This window comes from Epinephelus moara, chromosome 4, assembly GCF_006386435.1.
Source record: "Epinephelus moara isolate mb chromosome 4, YSFRI_EMoa_1.0, whole genome shotgun sequence".
Taxonomy (NCBI): domain Eukaryota; kingdom Metazoa; phylum Chordata; class Actinopteri; order Perciformes; family Serranidae; genus Epinephelus; species Epinephelus moara.
The window spans coordinates 22,531,217-22,533,266 of NC_065509.1; the positions used below are offsets into that span (position 1 = coordinate 22,531,217).

Sequence of the window (2,050 nt, forward strand, 5' to 3'; positions counted from 1 at the left end):
TATTATGAGATGGTGGGCTCCTGGGCACAGACATGCAGAAGGCCCCACCACCTCTCCTACACTGGAGCAAGACACACAGATTTTGCAGTTGTTTAACCTCTTTTTGTTGTTTTACATCTCGTTGTACAGGTTACACATCTCTCTGTGGTTTTGTGTCTCTTAGTGGTTGCTTTGCCCCTTATTTGTAGTCATTGTGAGTCACTGTGTGTCCCCTTTCAGCTGTTTTACATATCTTGTGTCTCTTTATAGTTGTTTAATGTATATTTGAGGTCATTTTAAGTCTCCTCCTGGTCGGGACATGTCTCTTAGAGTGACATTTTGCAGATGGAGTTTGGGCCCCTGGGCCTTTGCCTGGTAGGCCCATTCAGTAATCCATCCATGTCCATTAATGTAAATCGGTCTATCAGAATAGTTTAGTTTGCCTGTCCCTCTGGTATAGGAACTGGTACGTAGAATGTATCTAAAAGAGATACGGTCAGTGCTGATAACTTTTTCCACAGATCAGTGTTTCGTGTAATGACTGCATTATACCAATACCCCTGGCCTACAGTGACAAGGATTTGGTTGAAGAAACAGCATTAAATATATAAGGTTATGCGAACCAGTGTTGTTGTTCATGGATCCGTCATATTCCACAGCTCCCTATTGGTAATATTATCCGTAAATGTAGCTCACCATTTCTGTTCAAGAACATGTGAAATACTGTTGTTGTTTGTCTCATGAATTATTGTGTCACATACAGAAAAAAAAAAATACAGTTTAATTTGTATTACTTTAATTTGCTGTTTGGTACGTCTTTAGAGACTATTGATAAATATGTGCTCTGGTCACGTGCCTTACCTTATATTTTGGTATCTATCCATGGTGCTGAAACCATGCCAACCTTTATAAATTCCCCTCACGTCACTGTTTTTTAATGATAGCACTTTTATGGAGGTGAACACACACTGGCTATTACAACAGAAATCTCCCCTTTACATTTTTCTATCGGTCTTTTATTTGTTTTAGGATCTCACTGCAGCCTGGACTTTACTGTTATTATCTTTCTTATCAGAGCACTCAGTTATTCACGTCTTTTGTAATGCCTACTATTTGCTCACAGTGTCGCTGTCTACCAGCTTTACTTAATTGTGTTACATTATGTTACCCTACACGCTTGCACATTTGTATTTCACGATAGATTGTTGGTGAAAGCAGTGAAGTCGCACCATTTATAATCGGACTGGACTTGATGTCCGAAGAGGATTCCGTTTGACTGGTCATTTTTATTTTACAAGGCTTGTTTGTGGTGGATTTGGCGCTGGTCTTGCAGGAAAATGGTACACAGAGCATTTTCCGTGCTCGGCCTGGTCGTTTCTCTGGGAGTATTTCTTCTGGCGCTGCAAACCGTCTATGGAGATGTGTCTTATTCTTTTCCAGAGGAGATGAAACGTGGCTCAGTTGTTGGAAATATAGCCAAAGATATTGGACTTGAGGTGGGCAAACTGAGTGCTAGAAAGGCTCGTATTGATGCGGACGGGAACAGCAAACGGTACTGTGACATTAATCTGAGTACCGGAGATATCATTGTTGCCGACAGGATTGACAGAGAGGGGCTTTGTGGCAAAAAGCCATCTTGCGTTGTAAAACAGGAACTCGTTTTAGAGAATCCATTGGAGCTGCACCGCATTAGTGTTCACGTTCAGGATATTAACGATAATTCACCGCAGTTTAAAAAGAGTACCATTAAATTTGAGATCAGAGAATCTGCCGACAAAGGAAGTCGCTACCGTCTAGATGAGGCCCGCGATGCAGATGTCGGACAAAACGCCATCCAAGGCTATAGTATCGAGGCAAATGAATACTTCAGATTGAATGTTATTGCAAAAAGCGGAGGGGGGAAATACAGCGAGTTAGTTTTAGAGAAGGAGCTGGATAGAGAGCAACAGCAGGAGCTAACGATTGTGCTTGTGGCAACAGACGGAGGCACACCTCAGAGATCAGGTACTGCAGTTATTCACGTCACTGTGCTGGATGCTAATGATAACGCGCCAGTGTTCAGCCAGGCCGT

At 42.2% G+C, this 2,050-nt stretch overlaps 2 protein-coding genes across 4 annotated transcripts in view; both read left to right on the forward strand.

Annotated features, from left to right (window-relative positions):
- The window catches only part of LOC126388510 (protocadherin gamma-C5-like), a 329,671-nt gene that overhangs the window by 66,162 nt on the left and 261,459 nt on the right, over positions 1-2,050 (forward strand). The gene's annotated exons all lie outside the window — the stretch shown is intronic.
- Positions 1,302-2,050, forward strand: part of LOC126388567 (protocadherin beta-15-like) — an 8,308-nt gene continuing 7,559 nt past the window's right edge. The window contains exon 1 of the mRNA XM_050041764.1: positions 1,302-2,045. Coding sequence (XP_049897721.1) covers positions 1,317-2,045 — 729 coding nt within the window. The 5' untranslated portion in view covers positions 1,302-1,316. The remainder of the gene's footprint in view (positions 2,046-2,050) is intronic.